Source organism: Sorex fumeus, unplaced genomic scaffold, assembly GCF_029834395.1.
Source record: "Sorex fumeus unplaced genomic scaffold, SorFum_2.1 ptg000047l, whole genome shotgun sequence".
In the NCBI taxonomy this organism is placed as follows: Eukaryota; Metazoa; Chordata; class Mammalia; order Eulipotyphla; family Soricidae; genus Sorex; species Sorex fumeus.
Genome location: NW_026606104.1, coordinates 52539922 through 52565929, shown reverse-complemented (window position 1 = coordinate 52565929; position 26008 = coordinate 52539922). Strand labels below are relative to the sequence as shown.

The window sequence follows — 26008 nt, the reverse complement described above, 5'->3', positions numbered from 1 at the left end:
AACAAAGGAGGGACGTACAAAATAGATCACATCAATAGGCAGGGGCTCAAATCATGCAGAATTGTATGGAAAACTGACTCAAATGAGGAAGGAAAATAAACTTAAGAAGAGGTTTCAGACAGACGAGATAACTCTGAGTTGACGTGGGACCAGAACCATATAGTACAGCAGGGATGGTGTTTGCCTTGCATGCGGCCCACCCGGGCTAGATCCACAGAATCTCATATGATCCTCTGAACACCACCAGAAGTGCAGAGCCAGGAGCAACCCCTGGGCATCGCCAGCTGTGACCCAAAAAAGGGAAAAAAAAAAAAGCTCTGAGTTGATGTGCACGCAGAAACACCACGTTTGATCCCCTAATCATCTCCGCATCCTCTGCCGGTCCCCCGCCCCTACACCCCACCCCCGAGATCCCGGCATTGAGCACCGAGTACCACTGAATGTGGTCCAAAAACCAAAACCAAAAAATAAAAAGTAGCCAAAACCAAAAATTAAAAAGTAACCAAAAAATAAAGAAGAAGGGCTTTCTGTGTTTGGCAGAAAAACTAAGGACCCAATTAGGAGCTCCTGCCCGTAGGACCGGTGTAACCTCGGGAGGGCTGAGTAACCCTCGGCGGTTGCTAGAGAGGGGCTTGGCGGTTGCTAGGGAGGAGCGGGGCGGGGAGCGGAGGCCGGCGCTCGGCAGTCCGGGCGGGGCGCAGCCCCGAGCGCCGCGGCGGCGCGCGCTCGCCGGAAGTGGCCCAGGGCCGCCCGGGGCGCGAGCGGAAGTGACGTCGCCGGGACCCACACGCGGTCCGGCGCGGTTGCCGTGGGTCGCTGCGGCGGGGCCCGTGAAGCGTCGTGCTCGTGTCCCCGACTTAGGCCCGACCGGACGTCCCGGTCCCCGACCCGTCGGCAAGATGGTGAAGCCCAAGTATAAAGGACGAAGCTCCATCAACCCCTCCAGGGCCAGCACCAACCCCGGTACCGGCGGCGGGGCTCGCGAGGGGTGGAGCTGGCCGGACGCTGGAGCCGAGCGGGAGGAGGGGCGCCCGGGTGGCCTCGCCCGCAGCCCCCCCTGAGCTCAGTGGCTCCTGGGGGCGAAGAGAAGAGCGTGGCTTCGTGGCTCGGACGCGCGCCGGGCGCCGGGTCCCGGCTCGGGGTCCGGGGCCACGCGGGGCAGCGCCGCGCCGGCCCGTCCGGGGGGTGCCGGCGTGCCCGGGTGTCCAGCCCCTCGCCCCGGACGTGTCAGCCTCGTCTGACGACGGCGCTGCCCGCCCCGGGAGCTGCCAGAAGCAGACGAAGCAGCTGATAAAGCCCCTGTAGGCCCACCCGGCCAGCTGCCCTTGCCCACTTGCCAACTCCTTACTTGAGAACGGGATCGTAGATCGGATTTATTGTGGATTTGAGTCATAGTGTCGGCAAAAACGCTCGTTTAGCCCTACAGATAAACAGAGGAGGATCGTTTCCGGAAGGATGAGTTTTGGGGCCAAAGGATGAATAAGAAAGTGTAAAGGGGGCTGTGGGGCTCGGGGAAGTAGTCACGATCACGATCACGACCACCCTGTTGTTCGTCGATTGCCTCGAGCAGGCCCCAGTAACGTCTCCTTCGTCCTAGCCCTGAGATTTTTTTTTTTTTAAGTGCCATATTCAAGGCTTTTTCAGGGTTAGGAGAATGAGACCCATCATTGTTACTGGTATTTGGCATATTGGGTATACCACGGGGAGTTTGCCAGACTCTGCCGTGTGGGCATGTTACATTTGGTAGCCTGCCAGTTTGACCAAATTAGGAATGAGATGATAAGATGTCGCGCGGGGAAGTAGTACAGGATAAAAATTAAATCAGAAGAGAAAGAAGGTCTTTGGGAGGATCCCGTCCATTCGGGTTTTGTTAATGAGACTTTGCTTTTTATATATGGTTCAAAGGGTTTTTTTTTTTTTTTTTTTTTTTCTTTTTGGGTTACACCCGGCGATGCTCAGGGGTTACTCCTGGCTTTGCACTCAGGAATCACTCCTGGCGGTGCTCGGGGGACCATATGGGATGCTGGGAATCGAACCCGGCTTGGCCGCGTGCAAGGCAAACACCCTACCCGCTGTGCTATTGCTCCTCAAAGGGTTCTTGACTAACGTTCGTGTGGAATGTTTTTCCTGGGTTGCTGATCAATTATTGTTTGTAGACTGGGATCTGAGGATGTTAGTCCCCAAAAGGCCCTTAGAGCTCATGGGTCGAGATTGAACCAAAGTAGGGGGAAAGTGACTTGGCACAGTTAGTATAACTGATCCACCTGCCCTGTGATTTCAGCTTGTTTTCTGTTGTTGCCTCCTTCAAAAAGGAAACTGGTGACTTCAATGGATAGCAAATTTAGAGGCTAGATATTTGTTTCCCAAAGTGGGGCCATGGTGGTGGAGGCAGAATGCTGGAATAATCCGGGGGTTGGGGGGGATTTTTTTTTTTTTACTTAAAAAAAAGTAGATTTCTAAGGGGACACAGTTATTTCCCTCCACCCCTGAAAAACACTGTTGGCAGTGTTGGGCCAATAAGTTTGGAAACATCTGCGCTAGACCATCTTAGTTTTAGACGAAAACAAGAATTAAGTTTTATGGGGCCATAGTGATGGTATAGGGGTAGGGCACTTGTGTTGCACACTGCCAACCTGGGTTCCATCCCTGGGGTCCCATATGGTCTGCCCAAAACATAGCTCAGGTCTGTTTCTGTCCCAAAAACAAACCAGAAAAAGAATACTTGATCAAAACCCAGCATTAGGAAACGAAGAACTGGTATATTGGGAACATAAAAATCGTCGTCTGTATGATGCCTGGCATGCAGACATAGTGCTTGTTAACCTGAGACCCTGACCTCGGCATCTTAGTGAAGAGAATAAGGCAGTGTGAAATACTGTCACTGCCAGTCAGTGGCTGTGTGACCTGCAGGAGTCTGATCACTGTACCTCAATTCCTTAGTCTGCAGAATGGGACTAACGCACCTGCCTCTGTGGGATTATTGTATGAGGTGCATGCGACTATATTGTGTGATGACATAGAGCCATCACCAGTGCTCACAAATACTAGTTGATACTGTCATACACAATCCCATTGAGGATGAAAGATTTAAACCCATGTGGTCATATTTTGTGACTTCCAGTAAATTTTATTGGACAACAGATAGTTTGAAAGTGGAGATTTGGCAGTGAGTGGCAGCTTGACTACTTTGAGTGAGCCACCGCTTGCTGTGTTTGAAGCAGGGACTGTACCGAGACTTCTTGTTACCCAATTGTGTACTGTCTCCCTCTGTCTCTCCTAGATCGTGTGCAGGGAGCTGGAGGCCAAAATATGAGGGACCGGGCCACAATTCGGCGCCTGAATATGTACAGGCAGAAGGAGCGCAGGTGAGCGGTGGGCGCCGGCAGTTCTCCCCTGACATCCCCTTGACGTCAGCCAAGCCTCATGACGCCCTTAGTGTTCCCACCCCCACTTCCCTTGAGAGTAGTGTGTTTCCACATATCATCGGATAAAGTGTGGACTCAGTTAAAGATCTAGGTTGTGGGTGGGAGAGAATAACTGTGTTGGCAGTTACAGATCTTATTTCCCATAGTCTTTTTTTTTTTTATATACATTTTATTTTCATAAAGTAGTTCACAATAGTTCATTACAGATATTATTCAGCGAGCATATATTCACCAGCGAGCATCTTCCCACCACAATAAGAGGGAAGTGTGTGAAGGTTGTTGTATTTCATTCTGGAGCCACTTAAGCCCATATATAAGAGAATACAAGCAAGTATGTTAAAACCAAACAAATGTGTACTACTTAGGTACATCAGTGGGCTAGAGTATAAGAGGTCACGTGCCTGCAAATGCGGCCACACGCTCCAGGAAATACTGCATAGCTCTCTTTAGGGAGTTTTATTTTATAGTCTCTGGATCTTGGCCGTTGATGAGAGTACTTTGCGCTGGGGGGCAGTTTGTAGGTGTGACTGCCAAGTTACTGGAAAACTGGGGAGCTGGGTGGAGGAGGCCCAGTCCTGATTCAAGCAGGCTTGGAGATCTCAGCCGTGGGTCCCGTATACCTGGGTTCCTCTGTTGACTCCCTCATGGGTGAAGTTCATCTGAGCATGTGGAGAGCGGCCTTGAACATGACTGCCACTGGGTTCTGGAAGTTTTTGGCTGCCGGGGTTCTGCTTGGGGTGGGGAGGGAAACTCAACCTGCCCTCCTCCAAGGTGCCCCCATGAAGACAGCCTGGTGCATCGTTTCTCGTAGTCTTGACTATCACAATTGGCGTCCTTATTTTCTTTTTAAATTTTTGTATTGAATCACTGTGAATTACAAAATTACAAAGTTATTCATGATTGATTCAGACTTGCAATGTCCCAACAGCCATTCCTTTAGTAACCACTTTTCTCCACCAATCTTTATAGTTTCCTTCCTGCCCCCTGGCCTGCCTCGATGGCAGGCACTTTTTCTTTTACTCTCTTGGTTTTTCGGCCACACTCAGTGGTGCTCAGGGCTTACTCCTGATTGCATTTGGTGATCATTCCTGGTGGTGCTTGGGAACCTTATGGGGTCCCAGGGAACGGGCCTAGTCAGCTGCATGTAAAGCAAGTGCCCTACCCATTGTACTATCTCTCTGGCCCATAAAACTTGTTTTTATAAAACCAGCATTGTGACACTTGGAAGCGTCGCACTACTCTGAGGTCCACTGAGCATCCTCTACCTCAGGGCCTTGCTGAGTGTGGCATTTTGTGAGCTGGTCTTAATTTGTTTGGTAATTAGAGTCTTCATCCGTTCTAATAGATGTGTCTGAAACACGAACGTCAGTGAACTTAATCTGCCTTAGTCACCTACTTTGCAGTTTGTTTTAGAATTTTGAGTTTGAGCGTGAATCAACCTTTACTTAAAGTTCATTTAAACCAGCCTTCCAATAATTACCCAAAAACTCAAGTATGTGATTTTTTTTTTTACGCAAACAGTAAACAGATTTTTAAACATCAGCATTATTTGTTATTCATCTAGCAGAAATCATTATGTGCTCTGTTGCAAGAGGTTAAATGGCTTTTGGGCAATCTGTTTCAAATGTAGAAGTACTTTTTGTTTACTGAAATCTGTATTTCATGATCATTTAAAACCCCAAAAAAAGAAAGATCCTTTTGATGGAAAGGGTATTCTGTAAGCCAACCTTGGCTGTTGCCTTTTGTCTGTCGTCAACCAAAATCTGTTATTTCCTCAATTTAGGAACAATCGTGGTAAAGTGATTAAGCCTCTGCAGTATCAATCAACAGTGGCCTCTGGCACAGTGGCGAGAGTGGAGCCGAATATTAAATGGTTTGGTGAGTATCATCCTTACTTGCTTTTGTGCTACAAAATGTGTTCTCTGTGGAAAAGAGGGCGGTGTTGAGGTGCCTGGGAGGCAGGAGTTCTGCTTGAGTGGAACTGCCAAGGATCATGGAGTGGAAAGGAGCCGAGAAGTACCTTCAGTGGAAGAGTGTTAAAAAAAGTAGCAGTGGTAGATCTCATAACCAGCTTCTTTTTGAAGAGAGCCTCTCCTTGTTGGCTGTCTGTGAACCCTCTTATGAAAACCTCCTCAGAGATGAGCATTCGAAGACTAGAACTGCCGCCCTCCCCCCCCCCCCCCCCCCCCCACGCACACACCCTTCCTGGGGCACACCTGGTGGTGCTCAGGGAACCTTATGTAGTGCCAGGATGGAACTGGGGATCCCGCCTAACCACTGTACAATCTAGCTCAAAAACTCCTGCCTCTTAATTTCTGTTGCTGGAGAGATGAGGGTTTGAGAGGTGCTCACTAGGTGTGTTTGTGCCTTTAGCTGGCACAGTTTAGTGCAATAGCTTTTTTGAAGATTATTGTTGGCCTCTGCCCAGAATGAATGGAGTGTCTGCTGAGCCACAGGGGAGCAGGGCTCCTTCCTCTGGGAGCTCCACCTTCATTTCGCTGTGGAGTCTGGGCTCTAGCCTTTCCCAGATCTCTGCATAGGTGCGCAGGCGTCTCAGAGGGTCAGGCCTCTGTTGAGTTTCATCTCTGCGTTTGAGGTCAGATGGCAGCTAGCTTTGTTTCTCTCTCGTATACCTGCTAAGGAGCTGCAGCAAAGCCAAAAAAGGGTCGATTCACATGTCATTTCACATTTCACAGGCTGTTTTCTGGGACTCTCCATCCAGTGCTGGGATGTGATCTTTGGTTCAGCTATTTCCATGACCATGAACAAGTTAGCCCACTGTCCTTCAATTTTCTTATCTCTAAAATAAGAGACAATTACTCTATCTCCTAGGACAGGGAATTAAGCAAGTACACATGTAAAAAAAAGTGCTTGGAACGGCACCTGCTACCTGTTTCCCGCCACCACAGCCCTGACTGTTGGCTTGAGTGTTGCTTTTGTGTGCAGCAGCTAATTGGTCAAATGCAGGGTCTCCAGGTAGTGTGAGATAGTTTTGATTTTGTTTCCTTGAATGAATTTATTGGCCGAGTCAAACCCCCATAATCCTAAAACACTACCTTTACCTTTCTGGAAAGTTTTGCACTTGGTTCTTTCTACACCATGGAGCAGAGTTAGAATTTTCATTGCACATCTAGCAGGAAGTAGGAAATTTGTCAGATCTCAGTTCCATTCAGGTATGTTTCTCCTTCCATTTCAGCCGGTCAGGAAGTTGGCTTAGAAAACGATTGACGCCTCTGGATGATGGTTATGTGGGAATAGATCATAGTGCCTGGGGGTAGGAGAGGCAGGGTTTGTTTTTGGGTTTTTTCTCTCTTTTTTACTAGCTTTTTTTTTTTTTTCTCGGAGGGAGGCCACACCTGGTAGTGCTTGGGGGTGAGTCCTGGTGATGCTGGGGATCCCACCCTGGGCATGCTGCGTGCAAGGCATGCTCTCAGTCTGTTAACCTCTGCCCTCCAGCCCCTTCCTCTCAAGTCTGAAACAGGCGTCATGGGATTGATAGCAGGTGTTTGGGTGAAGGAAATGTAATTTAAGATCCTGCCTTTCACTCTGTTCTTGGGAAGAGTTAGGAGAAGCAGAAAGAAGTTACTTATTAAATGGCCATGTTCTTTTGAAAACAGGAAACACACGTGTAATTAAGCAGTCGTCACTACAAAAATTTCAAGAGGAAATGAATGCAGTTATGAAGGATCCATACAAAGTTGTTATGAAGCAAAGCAAGTTGCCCATGTCTCTTCTCGACAGTCGAATCCAGCCGCATGTAAGATGGGGATCTCGGTGACTTCCTTTGGCACCCTCCCCCATCTTCCATTTCTCTCTAGAAAATAGTGTTTTCAGAGCAGTACCCATGAAATCTGAGACATTTCCTGTTAGGGACCTCACCATTAAGCTGAGTTATATTGTATTAGGGAGATACAGTAATACAGTGGTTCAAATACAGGTTTTGAATGAGGCAGTATTTTCTTTTTATTTTTTGTTTTTTCTTTTTTTTCCCCCTATACCTGATGGTTTTCAGAGCATACTCCTGGTTTCTGTGCTCAGGGACCAATCCTGGTGGGCTCAGAGGACCACTTGGAGTGCCAAGGATTGAACATGGGTTAGTTGCATGCAAGGCAAGAGTTCTGCTGTACTCTTTCTCTAGCCCCGGGACCAAGTTTTAATCATTGTTGTTTGTTTGGGGGCCATACTTGGCAGTGCTCAGGACCTACTCCCAACCCAGTGCTCAGGGATCACCCCGGCCTCGCTCAGCAAACCACATGGTGCTGGGGATTGAACCAGGGTCAACCGTGCAAGGCGAACACCTTAACCCTTATACTATCCCTCTGGCCCCCTGAGTTTTAATCTTCAAGCTGCCCCTTCCTGTGAACTCCACGAGTTTTCACGTCTCCAACTATTAAGGAACTCATCCCCATGTTGAAGGGGTGCCCATCTGTAGTGCCCTTGGCACATCATCTGATGAGAGCTAAATTGACCAGCATCTGTATATTTAACAACTCTTGAGGCTAGGTAATCTATTCAGATCCATCTCAGTGTGGGCAAGTTTAACATTTGGGCTTGGGTTGGTAGATGGGACACCTTTTGGTGATGCGTCTCCTCTTGGCTTCTCTGAGATCCCTGGAGGTGCTTCTCAGATCGCTCTGTCAGTCGCTGGCCCTGGAAGCAAAGTAGGGACAGAATTGAACAGAGTGGAATGAATTTCACGTGGAGCCAAAGGACTGGGCTCATGTTTGCATGTTCTTACTTGCATTAAATAATAATTCCCAGAAGTGTAGCCAGTACATAAGCTTCAGTTCCAGTATAAGGAGGGGAAGAAAGCATTGACATGCATACATGGATTAAACAGTTCAAAGAAAAGTGTTTACTTGCAGAACAAAATAAAAACCAAGGCCTGGTTATTGCCTCAGGTTTTGTCAATTATGCTTTGTTTTATGATGGCTGGAAGAATGGCACCTATTAGTGGAATGACTGTTTTCTTTCAGGGAAACACATGAGTGTAATTCATGAACCACAGACAAGTTGCTCATTTCCCTTGTTCTCTTGGTCTGTTCTCCCTAAAGCCATCTTTTAACAAACTATTGAATCCTGTTTATGAGAAGAACAGAGAGGCTTTATTATGGATTTATTGCTTTGTTGCCCGTTCCAGTTGTTCAGTAGTCCTAAAATGCATAGCGTAACTGTCGGATGCGCAGTGATAGACAGAGGCTCGCATCTTGGTGCGATAGCACGTGGAGGAATTAATGGTTTTCCTGCTTCCGCAAACCACTCTCTCATTAGTGTGGTATCCACTTCGCGTTACAAAATTCAGTTTTGCGATGCCTGCGTCGTGGGGTCGAATCAGACAGGCTATAAAGTGCGTCGTCCTGTCTGCATCATCCTCCCTTAACTTTTACAGCTGGAGAGTGAAAATCCAGGACCTTACTTTGTGTGTTTGCTTTATTATATCCTGCACATTGCTGCACTGCGCTTAGCTAGTGTGGAGGTTTCCAAACACAAACCAGCACACGCTGCATTTTTAAATACATCCCTCTACTTAGGGCTGTTCCCTTGTCAGAGGGCAGCAGGTAACATTAAAGTAAAGAGATGGGTTGGAGATCCCGGGGCTGGAGGACCATTTATTTTGTTTATTTTTATGTCATACCCGGTGATGCTCGGGACTTATTCCTGGCTCTTTTCTCAGAAATTACTCCTGGTGGTGCTCGGGGAACCATAGGGGATGCTGGGGATCGAACATAGGTCAGCCGCGTGCTAGGCAAACGCCCTCCCCACATTAGTATCATTCTCGCCTCGATCCTGAGAAAACGTTCATCGCTGAAGAGTCTTGAGGAGTTGGCTGGAGTGGGGACTCTTGCTCCTCAGAAGCAAAGGGGAGGTCCATCATTTTGGGGTTAGTAGCTGGTACTTTCAGCACAGCGTTATGCTGAGGGCTGAGGGCTTTTTTTTCCCCTGAGGATATTCTCTGCCGGCTGTCAACATAGAGTTACGTGATGAATCCTAAGTCAAACTTGGGCTTTTATCCTGCCTCAAAAATTCCTATGCCCATAACTCTTTTACAGGCACAGCAAGTTCTAGCTAGTATCGGGTTCCTTTATCACATCTAAACTATTATTTTGGACCTTTGCTAGATGTTTTTCATCTGAAGACTTTCCATGTGCATTTAATAAAAACGTTACCTAAATTAGGGAAAATGTTATCTGAAACTAAAATGCATCTTACAAAACAAGCAATTCCTTTTAGCCATGAAAGAAATTAACTTCCAAGAAAAAGTTGGCATTTACAGTTGGTTTAAAAAAAAAACACAAATTTGAGTCTGATCGTCCTTGACAAAATCTTGTGAATTTGGCGAATTTTATGCCCTTGTTTGAAAGCTCACAAAAAATGGTCAGAAAAGATAAGTTAATTTTCATCACTATAGCCTTGATTACATCTGACTCAAGTTTATGATAATGCAATAAAGCAGGGTTTTTGGCAAGTCCTACATGGCCCTTCATTATTTGCCTTGACTTGGTGTATTTTGTATTTCCAAGGCAGCGTACAGGGCTGGGTGATGGGCCGGGAAGGCTTCCCCTAGTCAAATGCCTGCTTCTTGCAGGAAACCACACTCCCTTCAGCGAGGGTTGATTTTGGTCTGGGCTGAACCTTGGACAAATCAAATTAGACTTTCCCGGGTAGGTTGTTTCCCCCTGCTTTGCTTTTCTCGGCTTCACCTGTAACTCTCCTTTCCCATAGAACTCAGTGGTGCACATTCTTGATACCGAAAGCTTTGAAACGACATTTGGCCCTAAATCACAGAGGAAGAGACCGAACTTACTTGCCAGTGACATGCAGGCTCTTGTAGAAAATGCAGAAATGTCCACAGAGAACTATGACCAGGGCAAGGACCGCGACCTGGTGACTGAGGACAGCGGTGTGAGGTACAGTGGGCACGTAGTGCCCTGCTCCCCTGGGTGCCGCCTACCATCCCTCAACTCTCTGTCTCTCTCTCTGTCTCTCTCTCCTCTCCTCTCTCCTCTCTCTCTCCTCTCTCTCTCTCTCTCTCTGTCTCTCTGTCTCTGTCTCTGTCTCTCTGTCTCTCTTTCCCTCTTTCCTCTCCTCTCTCCTCTCTCTCTCTCCTTTCTCTCTCTCTCTCTGTCTCTGTCTCTGTCTCTCTCTCTCTCCTCTCTCTCTCTCTGTCTCTCTCTCTCTCTCTCTTTCTCATTCTGTTTTGTTTTGGGACCATATGAATTGCCGAAGATCAAACCTGGGTCGGCCATGACAGGACCTTGCCCTCCCTTTGCCCTACCTGCTGTCCTGTTGCTCGGCCCCCTGTAGTGTGGTTCTACGAAGATAATACCTATACAGTCTATTTTGTCTTTTTCTATATTTTCCTGGTAGCACAGCAGGTAGGGCATTTGCCTTACATGTGGCTGACCCGGCCGTCCCGGGTTCGATTCTTCCGCCCCTCTCGGAGAGCCCGGCAAGCTACTGAGAGTATCACGCCCGCGTGGCAAAGCCTGGCAAACTACCCGTGACATATTCGATATGCCAGACACAGTAACAACAAGTCTCACAGTGGAGACGTTACTGGTGTCTGCTCGAGCAAATCGATGAACAACAGGAGGACAGGGCAGTGCTATATTTTCTGAAATTATTGAGAATATATCTCCCGTCAGTACTTAATAATAACGTCTAATCTCCCAGGGCTTCGTTGTCGCATTTCTATTGTCAGTCCTCATCCTGTATCTCGTGTTTCCCTGTGGTTCACAGACTGGGGTGAAAACCCTGTGACTCTTTCTCATCCCGAGCAGATTCTTACCAGGGGAGTCATGGTTTGAAGGGATTTGCTTGTGCGCTTGCTTTTTGATAAGGAACTGGGAGGCTTCCCCCCAGAGTTCATCAGTTTCATTTCTCACAGCAGCACCAGAGAGCTCTCCCTTGCCCCTGCATCTCTTCAGTGCCCTTAGCGTGGTCCCTTCCAATTGGCTAGCAGTGCCACTGCCCTGCCTTTGTCAGCCCCTGGCCAGCTGTGGGCCTTCGAGACATAATGCTAGGCCATTTGAGGCTAGACAAGACAGAGGGGCAATTTCCTTTATTCTTAGACTTATATTTCCTTTGTTTGTCCAAACAAAGGAAATATAAGTCTAAGTTTTGGACAAACTTGCAGGCTTTCGAATGTAGCCTGCCCACAGGGCAGAGTCTGGCAAACTCCCCGTGGCCTACCAAATATGCCAAATACCAGTAACAATGATGGGTCTCATTCTCCTAAAGAGCCGTGAATATAATCTCAGGGCTAGGATGAAAGAGACGTTACTGGGGCCTGCTCGAGGCAATCGACGATTAACAGGATGATGAAATGAAATGAAATGAATATTTCCTTTATTATTTGTTCTTAGATTTTGTTTTCTGATTATTTGAACTTTTTCCTTCCTCCAAAAGGTGTACCTAGTAGGTTCTGAAGGGCAAGGGGAACAGAACAATTTTTTTTTCAAAGACTTTACACCAGTAAATCAACAGATTTCTCAACATGCCTCAAAAAAAAAAATTCACCTTGACAGGGAAGCTGTTCAAAGTACATTATGAACAATGGTTTTCCCAGTTTCTTTCTTCATGAGATACTGCCTAGTTGCAGTAAAAATCAATTTAAAAAAATTATCTGACCCTTAGTGATTGTTCTGTGTGGTAGAGAGTTTGTCTCACATGCAGCTGAGCTGGGTTTGATCCCCAACATCCCATGTGGTCCCCTGAGCCAGGAGTAACCCTTAAGCATCGCTGGATGTGACCCAAAAGCCCCCCCCCCCAAAAAAAAAGAAAGAAAGAAAGAAAGAAATCACTCCTAGTGGGGATCAAGGGACATAATGTGGTGCTGGGGTTTAAACCCAGGTCGGCTTTACTCTAGGCAAGTGCCCTCCCCACTGTGTTACTATTCTGACCCCATTATAACCATTTAAAATGTAAGGTAAAGGTAAAGGCCCTCCCGTTGATCGATTTGCTCGAGCGGGCCCAGTAACGTCTCCATTGGAGACTTTGTTGTTACTATGTCTGGCATATCGAATACTCTCGGTAGCTTGCCGGGCTCTCCGAATTTAAAATGTATATAGTTGTGAATTAGATGCATTAACATAATTTTGTATCTATCACCACCAAATACCTCCTGAATCTACGCATGGTATCCCAAAATAAAACTGCCTGTTCTCCCCTCCCCTGGCCCCTGGTGCCCACCATTCTACTGTTAGTCCCTTAAGGATTTGGCTGTGCTCACAAGTGGAGCCTTATAGAAGTACAGTCAGACAGCATATGTCCTCTTCTGCCTGCTGGTTTCATTCCTTGTAGCATGTATCAGAACCACAGTCCTTTTTTATTGCTGAGTAATATTTTATTTTGCACAAACTTCATTTATCCCTGGTGCAGGGCTTCAGACCCCAGGCCTCACACATGCAGGGCATCAACTCTGTTCTTGAAATGTATTCCCTGCCCAGTGCCACATTTTTTTGTTCACTTGTCTGTCGGTGAATATTTGGATATAGTCACTGTTTTATTTTTTGTTTTTGCTTTGGTCTGTCTCCAACTTGTTTTGACATCATTTTCCTTCAGTTTTTGGCTTCTCTTGCCCCAAAATATTCTTGCATTTTTAGGGTGTTTCTGTTGCTCACTTTAGGTGTTTTCTCATTTAGAAATGAAGCCCAAGAAGAGATCTATAAGAAAGGACAGTCCAAAAGAATATGGGGTGAGCTCTACAAGGTAAGCTTCTAAATTCCCTATCCCTGTGTTCGCTGTGTTCTCATGACTTTCTCTGAGAAAGCTGATTGTGAGATATCGGTGCTCTGTGAGGAAAAGAACAGACCCATTCCAGCCTCTTCCCCCACAGAGAAACCACCAATGATATCGCCACACAAACGCTATTTCCTAATGGCTACATTTTAAAAATTACTTACGTTAGCAGTTATACAGATACACATGTGTGTGTTTAATATATCAATATTTCTTTGGATTACCTGCTAAAGTATTATTATTCCTGTCTGGATTTATCACGCGTGGTTGAGCTACATAATATTCTCCACCAGCCCCATGCAGGGGTTCAACCCAAGGCTTCATGTTTGCAAGGGAACCTTACTGTGAACCCTGTACTGCATCTCCAGTCTAGCAGAAGAATAATTGGGGGGGGGTCCACATCAGGTGATGCCTGGGGCTAATCTCCAGCCTTGTGCTTGAGGAACAGTATGTGGTACAGGGGATCGAGTTTGAGGTAAAGCCATACAAGGTGAGCATTTAAACTGCTGTGCTGTCTCTCTACCCAAGACATTTTTGGCTTGTTTTGAGGCCACACCCAGTGCGCTCAGGGCTTACTCCTACCTCTCCAGTCAGGGATCACTCCTGGTGGTGCCAGGAAAACCAAATGTGGTGCTGAGGATTGAACCTGGGTCCGCTGCGTGCAAGGAAAGAGCCTTAAGCCATTGTACTATCTCTCTGGGCCCACTAGAGATACTTTTACGTTACTTTGTCTCATCCTTTCATGAAAATGCATGCCTAGAAAGATTGGGTACTTACCTGGCCTCTCCTGCAGCTTAGAGAGAATCTCTGTGGGGCCTGAGCCCTGTTCTCCTTTACTGGTAGAGTTTAATGGCCACAGATTAATCATCTCAAAAGAGCATTGGTGGCTCATCATTGGAATTCTCCCACACAGGTTAACGATCTTACTAATGAAAGTTCTTCCTAGCACAGTCACAGAATAGAATAGTGACTTAACAGGGAGTCAGTATTCTGAAATCAAATGAAATGTTAAAATACACAAAAGCCTATAAATGGTAGAAGTCTAAGAAATAGATAATTCCGCATAGTAATTTATAGTAGTCATGAGATAAGATGGGTATTATCTAAGAAGTTTTTTAAATACCCACAGAAAAAAAACTTGAATTCTGATCGTTGAGTGTATCTACAATCTAGTCTCCTTATAAGACTTACTGAAATTGTCTCGTTTTTCTTTTCTTCTTGTTCCCTCTTTTACTTTGCGCTTGCACTGTGGCAAATCCTGTCTGTCTCTTTGAATTTACAGGTAATAGATTCATCAGATGTTGTTGTTCAAGTTCTTGATGCTAGGGACCCAATGGGTACTCGTTCCCCTCACATCGAGACGTATTTGAAAAAGGAAAAGCCTTGGAAACACCTCCTGTTTGTTCTTAACAAATGTGATCTTGTCCCAACCTGGGCAACGGTAAGTACTGCTGCTGATCCAAGGACAGTCCCCAAGGTCACCTATGGGAGTCGGCTTCGAGTGTACCACAAACAGACCAGCTTCCTGCTTTCTAGGGTTTAGGGCATCAATTGAAGCATTGCGCTCTTCGCCTGCCATAGAGGCCGGCTGGGGGTGATGGGAGTGTAACTGGGGACACTGGTGCTGGGAAATATGCACTGATGGAGGGATGGGTGTTAGAGTGCTGTATGACTGAAACCTAATCATGAACAGCTTGATAAGGGTCTATCTCACAGTGATTTAATTATTTTTTAATTATTATATATATATATATTTTGCTTTTTGGGTCACACCTGTCGATGCACAGGGGTTACTCCTGGCTCTGCACTCAGAAATTACCCCTGGCGGTGCTCAGGGAACCATATGGGATGCTGGGAATCGAACCCGGGTCGGCTGCGTGCAAGGCAAATGCCCTACCCACTGTGCTATTGCTCCAGCCCCAGATTTAATTTTTTTTTTAAATTAAATACATAAAAAGCTCAGAGATTGAAAAAATAAAATAAACATTGCACTCAAGATTGTAGTCCCCTGGTTTTCTCTTTGAAAGCAGAACTCAGGTGTGCTTGCTTGCTTTCAGGATGAGCAGGGTGATCTTTCATCCTGTGCTCATTGGGAAGGGCCAGCAGTGCGCACAGAGGAGTGGCATGGGCCATGGGCCTGGCAGAAGGCGGCTGCCGCGCCCAGGCCTGTTTCACATTACGGCACATTAGTTCTGTTTAGAAGCAATGAAGGCATCTTTGGAATAGTGTTTTGTATTTAGAAGACAAAAGACAGCATTAGCTGTCATACTTGAAAAAGCCATTTCGAGTAATTACAGCGAACATCTTCCTTACACAACCTTCTGTCTGAAGCACAGCCCTGTGAGCCAGGCTCTGCCTCTTCTCCGCCTGGAACATAAACAAATTCCCGGCGTTTCTCTCCCTGCAGAAGCGGTGGGTCGCTGTCCTCTCCCAAGATTACCCGACTCTCGCCTTCCATGCCAGTCTCACCAACCCCTTTGGCAAAGGAGCCTTTATTCAGCTTCTCCGGCAGTTTGGAAAGGTAGGGACGTCTGCTCTGCTCCTCCTGGGTGTGGAGCCGCAGCCCCCTGGGTTTCCGTGGGGGTTTCTCATGCCACTGTGTGTTGGAGAAGTCGCCATCTTATTTCCCACATCCTGTTGGTAATTGTAAAATGTGTCTCCTAGAGATGTCAAAGCTCACAGAGCCTCAGGACTAGGAGGGGCTCGGGGATGTTTTCTAGCCCCACCTCTCCCTCCACCTCTCACCCTGTTGTTCCCTGTCCCAGGATCCCTGGCACCTAGAGGCACAGCCCTTGCTTGCAGTGGGCCCTCCCTGCCGCTTGCTGCTCAAGGCTTCGGAGGCCTCTTTCCTCCTCCCTCGAGTCTTTATGTGGTTTCTGTCCCCTTGCTGGTGCGCCACCTCGCCAAAGTGAGGCAGTGGATCCCTGTGAGGGCAGTGCCACTCTGGGAAGCCCTGAGGCCAGCTCGTGGCATTGTTCTCCACAGCCTGTTTTGGCCCTCCTGCTTGGTCGGGCACCTTGAACGAAGTCTGCCACCTCCTAACAGAACACACTCACCCTCTGCCCCCATTTCCCAGAAATAAACACTGGCTGTCCCTTCTGTTATTCCCACCCCCACCTCACCTTTCACTGTGAAGGAGGGGCACACACTTGGAGGTGCTTGTGGGTGCTCAGGGACTATGCTGTGCTGGGGATCAGACCCCACCTCCTGCGTGAGAATCACATGCGCAGCCCTTTGAGCCGTGTCTCTGGCCCTTGTCCATGTTTTAATTGCCTGTTAATGACTCCTCCCTCAGCTTTAGGGGATTTTTTAAATTTCTGCTATGGGTAATGGAAATAGGATTTAGTTTCTTTCTAAGAAACTTTGTTTTGTTTTGTTTTTGTTGTTGTTTTGTTTTGGGGTGTGCTCTGTGCCCAGGAATCTTTCCTGCCAGGGACCATATAAGGTGCCAGGGATCAAATCCAGGGTGACTGCATGCCAGGCAAGCGCCCCTACCTGCTATACTAGCATTCTCGCCCCCAGGATTCAGTTTCTTAGATCTATCTCTCTCCACACACTAGTCTCCTTCTTTCCTCCCTGGGTGTCGTCATACAAGTGTACCGCTGAATTATTAGTCACTCAGGGTTTACAGTATTCTCACCTCAAACTAGTCCCAGTTTCTATGCTCAGTGCTATAATTAAAATTCATAATAATCTGGTCTGGCTCTGGTGCTGATTAGCTGCATTTTCCTGTACTTCTCTTGAAGGTATCACCAAATTCTCTGGTGCACTGAAACTTTGAGAAGGTTGGGATGATCACCAGTTCTGCAGGGCTGGCTGTGGAGTGTGGGGAATTTCCTTTCCCACCAGAGAATGCTGTGTGTTTTCCTGCTGTCAGATCCCTTGCTCATTGAATCCCTTGTCTTGATTTTCCTTTCTATGAGATATAGTTTACCAAAAGTGTTTGAAGAGTGGTGCTCAAGGTTTGTTTTTTTGTTTGTTTGTTTGTTTGTTTGTTTGTTTTTTGTGGGGTAGGGCACACCTGGTGGTGTTCAGGGCTTAAACTTGGATCTGGAGTCAAGAGCCAAGAGGTCTTGTGCAGTGCTGGAGGACCAGGTTCTATGTCAGGGATTGAACCACGGTTTAATCAATGCAAGGCAAGCCCTCGATCCCTCCATCGCTCTGACTCTACTGTGTTGTTTAGTTTTTTTTTCCAACTATGCCAGGGATTCAGACATTGGTCTATATATGCAAAGCATGTGATCTGCAGCTGAACCACACCAGCACAATCACCAGCAAGACTGCTATTTCTGTTAAAGCAACACAATCTGTTTATCCAGAAGGCTATTCGGGTATCTGTAATATTACAGTATGGATATATAGATTGTGTATGTATGTGACTATGTGGCGCGTTTTCTCTCTTTTTGACAGTTGCATACAGACAAGAAACAGATCAGTGTTGGGTTCATCGGCTATCCCAATGTTGGCAAGAGCTCGATAATAAACACGCTGCGCTCCAAGAAAGTCTGTAGTGTGGCGCCCATTGCAGGGGAAACCAAGGTATGTCTGGCCCAGGGCACTTAAACGCCTTTCTAATTTGATTTGATTTCCACAGAGAGCAATTGTTTAGAACATGGGAGTGTCTTCTTTTTTTTTTTCTTTTTGGGTCACACCCGGCAATGCACAGGGGTTACTCCTGGCTCTGCACTCAGGAATTACTCCTAGTTGTCCTCAGGGGACTGTATGGGATGCTGGGAATCGAACCCGGGTTTGCCGTGTGCAAGACAAATGCCCTACGCACTGTGCTATCGCTCCAGCCCCGAACATGGGGGTTGCTATGTACCTCTCTTGAATGAGGACACCCTCCACCCCCACCTCCCCATTGGGAGCTCAGTGTCCGCATAATAGTCTGGAATGGGGCCCGTGTGATAGGAAGCCAGTAGGGCTCTTGCCTTGCATGCAGCTGACCCAGGTTTAATCAGTGGTACTCCCGTATGGTTCCCAGAACCCCTTCTAAGAGCAAAACTGGATGTGGTCCAAAGACCGGGAAAAAAGGTCTGAAGTTTACCAGAGTAGTTTCTACCCATTTTGATGACACTAAGAACATGCAAAGCTTAAGTCTGTTTTAAATCCTCTGTCCAACCATTTACTTCAATAAACCAAACTAGTCCAAGACCCTTTGATGCCTAGGTTGGAGAGAATAAAACCAAAAATTCCACTGCTGGGATTGACGCCGGCACTGGGGCTCCTGCTTTGGAACACAGGGTGTGGGGCTGGCACAAGGCTACTGAACCAAGCCCTGCAAGTGTGCTAGCACAGCGCTGGCTTGAGGCCCTGCCTCTGCCTGGCCTTGACACATTTTTTTTTTAATTTTTATTTATTTATTGAATCACCGTGAGAACAATTACAAAGCTTTCAGGTTTAGGTCTTGGTCATACAGTGATCAAACACCCATTCCTTCACCACCAAGAACCCCAATATACCCCCCATGCCATCCCTCCCCGTGCCTGTAAAGCAGCTAATTTCCACTTAACTCTTTCTCTACGTTGATTACATTCATTATTTCGACGAAAGGTGCACCATTATTATTTGGAATTTTCCTCCAACAATCAAACCTGCTGAAAAGGCATCATGAAATAATTTGTTTTCTATTGCTGGTTATGAAGACCGTGCGATTTTGGATTTCTGATATTTTGCTAATTAAGTCTGGAGGAATTTCTGCCAAAAGCTGAATAGTTCCGAGATTGGTTTGTGTGCCTCTGGGGCCATGGTTGTGCCGGAGAGCCACTCGTACGGGGGCAACTCGTGGTTCGGCAGGGCAAGGACATGCCAGTTCTGCCCCCCCATCCCATGAGGCCACATTTGCCCCTTCACCGCCGGCTCATACCTGACTGTCCAACAAGCTCTGAGGTGGTGGCCACCATGCTGACGGGGAGGGCGGGTTGGGGAATGGTGGAAGAGACAGACACCATTTCCTCCCTTCCTGGGGGGCACCGCACCATAGCTTCCTGCATAGTCCATTCACATTTCTGCCAGAAGCTGCTGGGTTCCGAATTAGGTCTGTGTGCCTCTGGGGCCATGGCCGTTCCAGAGAGCCGCTCATGGGGGAGCAACTCGTGGTCTCGGCAGGGCAAGAAGGACATGCCAATTCCACCCCCCCCATGAGGTGGCCTTGACACTCTTAGCTGATGGAAACTATGGTTCATCCTTGGTGGAGAGGCACACGTGGCATAAGTAGAGGAGCTACTTGGCTTTAATGTCTCACCAGTTGGCTTCTCTGTGACTCCTCAAGCCCACGTCTCTTGTCACTAGCCTGGGGACTGTGGTGCTCCAGGTGCCCGCTGGGAATCTCAGGCTTGTCTGTCTGCAGGTCTGGCAGTACATCACCTTGATGCGCCGGATATTCCTCATCGACTGTCCGGGGGTGGTTTACCCATCTGAGGATTCAGAGACCGACATCGTGCTCAAAGGCGTGGTGAGTCCTTCAGCTGTGGTCGGCTCTCTGTTCCCTGTGGAGAGTGCGGAAAGTTGTTCTGTGAGGGCCCCCGAGCCCTGTGCCTTGGACTCCTTCAGAAGGCACTTTGGGGTCAGCCTTGGAGTGTGATGTTGAGCAGGGCGCTCTCTCCATCCTGCTCCAGCCAGTTGGCGGAGTGAGTAGAACCAGGAGCATATCTGCTCAGTGTCAGCCCGTGAAAAGAGCTCTGGGTTCACACGCGGGACCTGAGGAGAAGCAGGGCCTGTTTGTGGTTAGTGGTGATCCAGCTTCATGGGTTTAGGAGTTGAGTCATTTGGAACCCAGTCGCTCCTCACTTGTTTCTGAGGGTGACCAAACTCCTTACCCTAACCTTCACCAGTGCTGCTGGCCACGTGCTCCTTGCTGCCCGTCACAAACGACTCCCTTTCCTCAGTGGCCCGGGACTGGCAGGCTCTTGGCCCTTTCTGGAGTACAGTAGTGAGAAGCATTCCAAGCCTTAAGCTGCTGGCAGAAGCCACAGAGCGAGCTTGTGGTGAGCCGGGATTAGAGCTGAGCCCAGGGCTCAGGCTGTGGTCAGGCTCAGTGACTCCCTCCTGCCGGGCTGCGCTTGCTTCATGGCGCTGAAGCTTACTTTCTGGTGTTGTTCCAAAGAGCACTAGGGACTTTGCTGCTGTCATCAGAGCGTCTATAAGCAGGTTTGGGGGGTGGGCCAGGGAAGCGGTTCCTGAGTCTGCTACAGGGATGAAGTGCTATAACACACGGGAAGCCCCAGTGTAACACGGGCACACAGGTCGGGTTCTGTGCCTTGATCCACAGCAGGCTGGACTTGGTATCTCCTCAGAGGGTCCCTCTCGGAGCAAACTCCCTGGGCTGCTCCTCAGGACCTAGGGAAGCGGTAGCATTTTTGGCTTACATGTGTGAGGGCCTGGCACCAGCAATAAAGAAGAAAGGTCAGCACACCATTTCCTATTAACATGTAGGTGCAGGTTGAAAAACTCAAGACTCCCGAGGATCACATTGGTGCCGTACTTGAGCGCGCAAAGCCGGAGTATATCAGCAAGACCTACAAGATCGACACTTGGGAGAACGCCGAGGACTTTCTTGAGAAGCTGGCTTTCCGGACCGGGAAGTTACTGAAGGTGGGCCGGCAGGGGTGGGGGCTCCATGGGAGTCTCTCCTCTGTATGGTGTGAGGTCCAAAAATGGGCCTGCTGGGGCCCCGGCCGGTGGCCCAAAGCACCAGAGAGTATGCTCTGTGTGAGGGGTGCCCGGGCTCTATCCCGGTGCTCTGGTAACCACCAGAGCCACCCCTAGCACCGAGCTGCCCCAAACAGAATCCCCAAACTGGGTCGGATGAAAGGTCTACATGGTGGGAGGCAGGGTGGGTGTTCCTTTCTGTGTTTAATGGGGAGTTTTCTCTCCGTGTCAGGGTGGTGAGCCCGACCTGCAGACTGTGGGTAAGATGGTTCTCAATGACTGGCAGCGAGGCCGGATCCCTTTCTTTGTCAAGCCACCCAATGCAGAGCCTGCTGCTGCCCCCCAGGTAAAAGCATGATGGACGCACCCACCAGAAGCCTGGTGACCAACGGGGGTGGGACTGTCTTCGTTCACCTCTCTGTGTGGAATCTTCCCCCCTCCCCCCTTCTGGGGGAGTTGCACTATTTCTGGTCGCTTACAGGCCTACTGTCTGCCAGAGTGATACTACAGTAGGCAGGGTTTGCATGTGGCCCAACCCAGGTTAGATCCCCAATATCCCATATGGTCCCCCAAGCACTACCAGGAGTCATTTCTAAGTGTAGAGCCAGGAGTAACCCCTGAGTGCCGCAGACTGTGTGTGTTTGGGGGGGGGGGTGGCGCCCCGTGGAAAGAAGCATGCTCGGATATTGTAGTTTCCTGAATTATACAGAACCCTGGTTTATTTAGCTGTGACTCCTCTTGCCTCAGGTTCCTGAGTCTGCTACAGGGATGAAGTGCTATAACACGCGGGAAGCCCCAGTGTAACACGGGCACACAGGTCGGGTTCTGCGCCTTGATCCACAGCAGGCTGGACTTGGTATCTCCTCAGAGGGTCCCTCTCGGAGCAAACTCCCTGGGCTGCTCCTCAGGACCTAGAACATGGTCTGTGTTCAGCTGGGCCTACATTCTCTTTGAGGAACGGGAGGCGTTAATGGGCTCCAAACTCAGCAGTGCTCGGCACCTACTCCCAGGGGTTGCTCAGGTGTTACTCGGGGGACCATGCGGTACCAGGGCTCCCACCTATGATGCATATTCTCCCGCCCGTTGAGTCATCCCTCCATCCCTCTTGGACGGTGCAGGGAGCCCTTCCTGGGGGAAACAGGAATGGCCTTATGGGTCAAGTACTCCCAGCTGGCGCCTCCTGAAAACACAGAGAATGTCCAGCATCCTTGAAAAACACAGGTTTGAATCCACAATGTTCAAGGATAAATCCACTTTATGGATTCAGGTAGCCACATGCTTTTTGATTGGGTCCGGAGTTGTGAATCCCGGTATAGGGAGAGTCAGCTATGAGTGATACAGGGGCTTTGACTTTGGGGTCTCCTTCAAGCAGCAACTCTATGTTCCTTCGGTACTTTGGGACACCATTGGGAGGGGGTGGCAAGGGCTGGATTGGTTTTGTGGCCACACCTGCCTTACTCCTGGCTCTGATTTCAGGGACAAACTCCTGGTAGACTTGGGGGACCCTGTGGGACATGGGAGATGAAATCTAGGTCAGCTGCACGCAGGCAAGTGCCCTACCTGCTCTGCTATCTCTTCGGCCCTTCCTTTGGTACTTGAGTACCAAATTCACGATGCATCTCAAACTTGGGTGTTTTCACACTTCCTCTTGGTCCCTAGAAGAGGACCACTTTATTTGATGGTCAGGTGCCAGTTTAGGAAGTCAGTTTTTATATTCTTATTTCTCCCCTCTCCCCACCCCACTTGGTTTTGTCCTGAATAGCTTCCATCCTCTTCATCTTCGGAAGTTGCCCCAGAAAGGCCCCAGCAGCAGGTGGAAGGGAATGTGGTTGCCAGCGCTGTGGGTGAAGAGGCGGAGCCTGTCGTGGAGCCTGTCGTGGAGCCTGTCGTGGAGCCGGTGGCGGAGGAGCCCAGCCCGCAGGACCCCAGCTCGGAGATGCAGCAGATCCTCGCGCGGGTTCGGCAGAATTTTGGCAAAATCAATGTGATGCCCCAGTTTTCTGGGGATGACCTGGTTCCTCTAGAGATGTCCGATATTGAAGAAGAAGAAGAAGAAGAAGAGCCTGAGAGCTCCAGAGAGGAAGAGGAGCAGCAGGAGCCCCTCGAAGAGGAGGAGGACCATGACAGCAATGATGAGTCTTCCTCAGAGTTGCAGGAGGAGCCCACGGGCAGGGACACCACTGAGGTCCTCAGAGCCCTGGATGAGAAGATTGCGAAATACAACAAGTTTTTAAACAAAGCCAAAGCAAAAAAGTTCTCAGCAGTCAGGTAGTTTTCCTCATCTTCTCATGAACTTCTGTTGGGGCTCCTTCTTATCCCAGACACTTGCCTTGAGCACCTAAAAAGAATTTGGGTTTTTTTGGTTGTTGTTGTTTCCTTAAAGTTTTTCAGAATAATTGGTCACATTCAATATTTCAACACCAATTCCACCACCATTACACCTTTCCACCACCATTATTTCGAATTTTCCCACCACCACTCGAGCCCGCCCAACAGGCAGATTCTAGGTAATCTGTTATGTGTTGCTTGTTATGAACAGTGGGTGTCGCAGCTGCAGGCTGAGAAATCTCTGCAGCAAGCTGTGCGCTTCCAAGATTCATTTGTGAGTCTTTGGATCATGACTGTTAATGCAATGAAGTGGCAACTGGAGGCAGTTGTGGACGTGATAGCCAGGACCCTCGTAGGGGCGAGAGCTGACCCTATCCCTTGAGGCCTGGAGTTTGCAGGCTCACATACTCGGGTTTTTCACTGGGTTCTGGAAGTTTGCTGCCACCAGGTGAATAGAGTTTTTAGAGGGGGAATTATTGCTGTTTCTAAAATTGATCTGTACAGGTTTTTGTTTCTGGTTTGTGTGTGTGTGTGTGTGTGTGTGTGTGTGTGTTGGGGGGGGGGGTTTGTGCAGTGGGAAGACACACCAGTGCTTAGAGCTTTTTTCTGGTTCTGCAGTGGAGGATCAGTTCTGTAGGACTCAGATTTCCATGTGGGATGCCAGGGATTGAACCAGGGCTGCATGCAAGGCAAGCGCCTGACCCGCTGTGCTACCTCTTCAGCCCTGTATGTTTTTCTGTATCCACTTCCCAAAGTATGAGAAATATCCTCCAGTCTTTCAGAAATGCACAGGCCAGCACAGAAACCTCGGGTGCAGACTTCCATCAGAGCGCTGGCGGTGTGGGAGCGGGCGTCTGTCCCGCTCACCAGCGCTGAGGAGTGTGTCGGTTGCTTCATCTTGCCCTTCTGTTTCAGAATTGCCAAAGGACTGAGTGAAAAGGTTTTTGCAAAACTTAAAGAACCAAGAACAGCAGCTGTCGAAGAAGTCGAAGACACAGGTAGAGTTAAAACTTGTTTTTACACTTTCTGCATATCTATTGGGATTAAATTGACAGTTCAGGAAACTTCCTCTTGAAAAGGGGACGTTATATGTAATTATATACAATGCAAGGATGGATCTGCAAGCCAATTGCTTTTTTTTTTTCCCCAACTGGATTGCCAGGAGATACAGTTACAAGGTTGTTCATGATTGGGTTTCAGTTATACAATGTTCCAACATCCATCCCTTCACCAGTGTACATTTCCCGCCACCAGTGTCCCCAGTTTCCCAGCCACCCCCAGCCTCTATGGCAGACACTTTTCTTCTCTCTTTCCTCTCTCTTGCTCACACTTTTTCCTTCTGGGGCAAATTAGCCTTTTGTGGAGTACAGTGCTTCGTGTGTTTCTTGTTTGGTTTGCTTTTGTTTTTGGCCCACACCTGATCGGATGTTGCTCGGGGGCTGCTCCTCACCTAGCAGTGCTGGAACCTGGACTCCCTCCTTGGAGGCTCGCATGTGGGAGCCCTGTCCTGGCTGGGGGGTGAGGGGGTGTCTGTTCTGTCAGATGGACAAATAGATTCTAAATCAGTGTTTCTTGCGTTATTATTCACTGCCCGCTGTGCTGTGTCCACAGCAGCTGGCCGTCCTCTAACATGGCCAGCCCCATCCCAGCATAAGATTCATAGACGAACTTCAAATAGAAAATTCCTGTTTCTCTTTTATGTACTGTTTCCAGCGCCTACCAGAAAGGGAAAGAAGAGGAAGGCCCAGAGGGAAGAGGACCCCTCAGATCAAAGTGGCAGGATGCTTACATCTAAGGAAGTACGTACTTTGGTCTTTCTTACCACCACAAGTAGAAATCTCAGAGCTGATTCTCAGGAGCCACACCCCAACTAGAGCTGAGTGTGAGGAACCTGGTTCCCAGCTGGCCCAAGTGACCAGTTAAAAAAAAGGCCCACTGGGAGAGGTCCTGAGTTTAAGATTTCTGACCATTGCCCTCGAGCTTGTGTGTGGTGTCAGGAGACAGTCGGCCCAGGGGAATGACACCTGTAGGCACAGGCCACTGCACTTTGTAGCTGGGCCCATCGGAGCTGCAGCAGACTTGTTCCTGGGATTGTTCATGGAACTGAGGACGCTGTTGGGGTGCTGCACAAAGGACTTCCCATGGTTGGGAGGACCGAGGGACAGTCTGACTCAGAGTTGTCGCAAGTCACTGTGGCAGCTCCATGGTGAGGATTTTCCCTCGGTTTTCACACTGACGATGTCAGGCGATGTGGAAGCAGTATGGGAGATGGGGTAGAGGAGAAGGAACCAGGGGGCACATTTTGTGATTTTCAATGTTTGATTCAGTTTTGCCTTTCTTTAAACCCCTTTTTATAGCGAAGGCGAGCAGCCCGCCAGCAGCAGTCCAAAAAAGTTGGTGTCCGTTACTATGAGACTCACAACGTGAAAAATAGGAACAGGAACAAAAAGAAGACCAATGACTCAGAGGGACAGAAACATAAACGCAGAAAATTCAAACATAAGCAGTAGCATTACAGACGTTTATTAAATTATACAAAAATATGCAATTGTGTCCATTTTCTTCATGTCAAGCAGGCATTTCTAAGGCCATAGTGCATTTAGAAATTAGTGCATTTAGTGAGGTTTGACAGTTGAGCCCATACACCAATGCTAGTGAAAATAAAGGTGGCATCTCCGCAGTCCCAAGGGGGCTGATGGAGGTCATGGGGTGGACATCTGACACTTAAGGTGACTCTTACGCTTCCCATTGAAACTGTCAGCTAAATGTCTGAGACAGGAATGAGGTCTCTAAAATGGAAAGTATGGCCTTTATTTTTGTACTAGCAATTAGGAAGAATTCTAAGAAGAAAAATTCAAGGATGT

General features: G+C 48.3%; 1 protein-coding gene across 1 annotated transcript; it reads left to right on the top strand.

The window, feature by feature from the left end:
- Positions 1-780: 780 nt before the first annotated feature.
- GNL2 (G protein nucleolar 2) lies at positions 781-25740 on the top strand. Its single transcript, XM_056123004.1, has 16 exons — positions 781-963; positions 3281-3365; positions 5209-5303; positions 7043-7182; positions 10149-10333; positions 13070-13136; positions 14449-14607; positions 15574-15687; positions 17577-17705; positions 19516-19620; positions 20601-20759; positions 21049-21162; positions 22579-23084; positions 24060-24142; positions 24858-24943; positions 25502-25740. Exons 1-16 carry the CDS (start codon positions 900-902, stop codon positions 25652-25654), a joined length of 2244 nt encoding a protein of 747 aa, XP_055978979.1. The 5' UTR covers positions 781-899; the 3' UTR covers positions 25655-25740.
- The last annotated feature ends 268 nt before the right edge of the window (positions 25741-26008 follow it).